The sequence below is a fragment of the Priapulus caudatus genome, unplaced genomic scaffold (assembly GCF_000485595.1).
Source record: "Priapulus caudatus unplaced genomic scaffold, Priapulus_caudatus-5.0.1 Scaffold32, whole genome shotgun sequence".
NCBI classification, from domain to species: Eukaryota; Metazoa; Priapulida; class Priapulimorpha; order Priapulimorphida; family Priapulidae; genus Priapulus; species Priapulus caudatus.
The window spans coordinates 828877-829716 of record NW_014577093.1 but is presented as its reverse complement, the minus strand read 5'-3'; the positions used below and the strand labels follow the sequence as shown (position 1 = coordinate 829716).

General features: G+C 46.1%; 1 protein-coding gene across 1 annotated transcript in view; it reads left to right on the top strand.

Moving 5' to 3' along the window:
• The window catches only part of LOC106816557 (sodium- and chloride-dependent taurine transporter-like), a gene marked incomplete at its 5' end in the record, with an annotated part of 10491 nt that overhangs the window by 6121 nt on the left and 3530 nt on the right, over positions 1-840 (top strand). The window contains 1 exon segment of the mRNA XM_014821184.1: positions 455-628. Coding sequence (XP_014676670.1) covers positions 455-628 — 174 coding nt within the window.

The window sequence follows — 840 nt, the reverse complement described above, 5'->3', positions numbered from 1 at the left end:
CTCTCTCTCTCTCTCTCTCTCTCTCTCTCTCTCTCTCTCTCTCTCTCTCTCTCTCTCTCTCTCTCTCTCTCTCTCTCTCTCTCTCTCTCTCTCTCTCTCTCTCTCTCTCTCTCTTCCTCCTCTCTCTATCTCCTAGATACAGATGACATACGGAGACATTGTAATGGTATATGTAATGTTGCCGGACGATACTGTCGCATGCGAATCTCTTTCATCTAATTTTCCCTTTCACCTTCACCTACATGTGTCACTGACACAGCTACGTTTTGCTTCCGAATCTAGTAAAATTGTGAACATTTTTCGACATGTAACATTTATGAGAAAATACGACGTTAATCGCTGTAACATAATAAATGATGCAAAAAAAAAATTTAAAAAAAATTGTGTAAAATTAAAATTAAATTAAAAAAGTAAATTGTAACCATTTTATCGGTCTGCTTCTTCCCCCGCGCAGTTCATCTTCGTCTTCAGTCTGGTCAAGCACCAGTTGCTAGAATACGAGTCGGAGCCCTACCCACTGTGGGGCGACCTGCTCGGCTGGGTGCTTGCGCTCTCCTCCATGGCCTGGATCCCCGCTTTTGCCTTCTACAAGCTGTCGCCGCTTGGACCTGGAGCTACGTTCGCAGAGGTAATCTCGTAAGGTTACATACGGGAGCGTTCTGTTGAGTTGAAGTGGTCGCGGATGGGCGGTGGCGTTATGTGAGCGATATAGCTGCGTGCGGCAATAGGTGGCGCATATTGTGTGTGCGTGTGTGTGTGTGTGTGTGTGTGTGTGTGTGTGTGTGTGTGTGTGTGTGTGTGTGTGTGTGTGTGTGTGTGTGTGTGTGTGTGTGTGTGTGT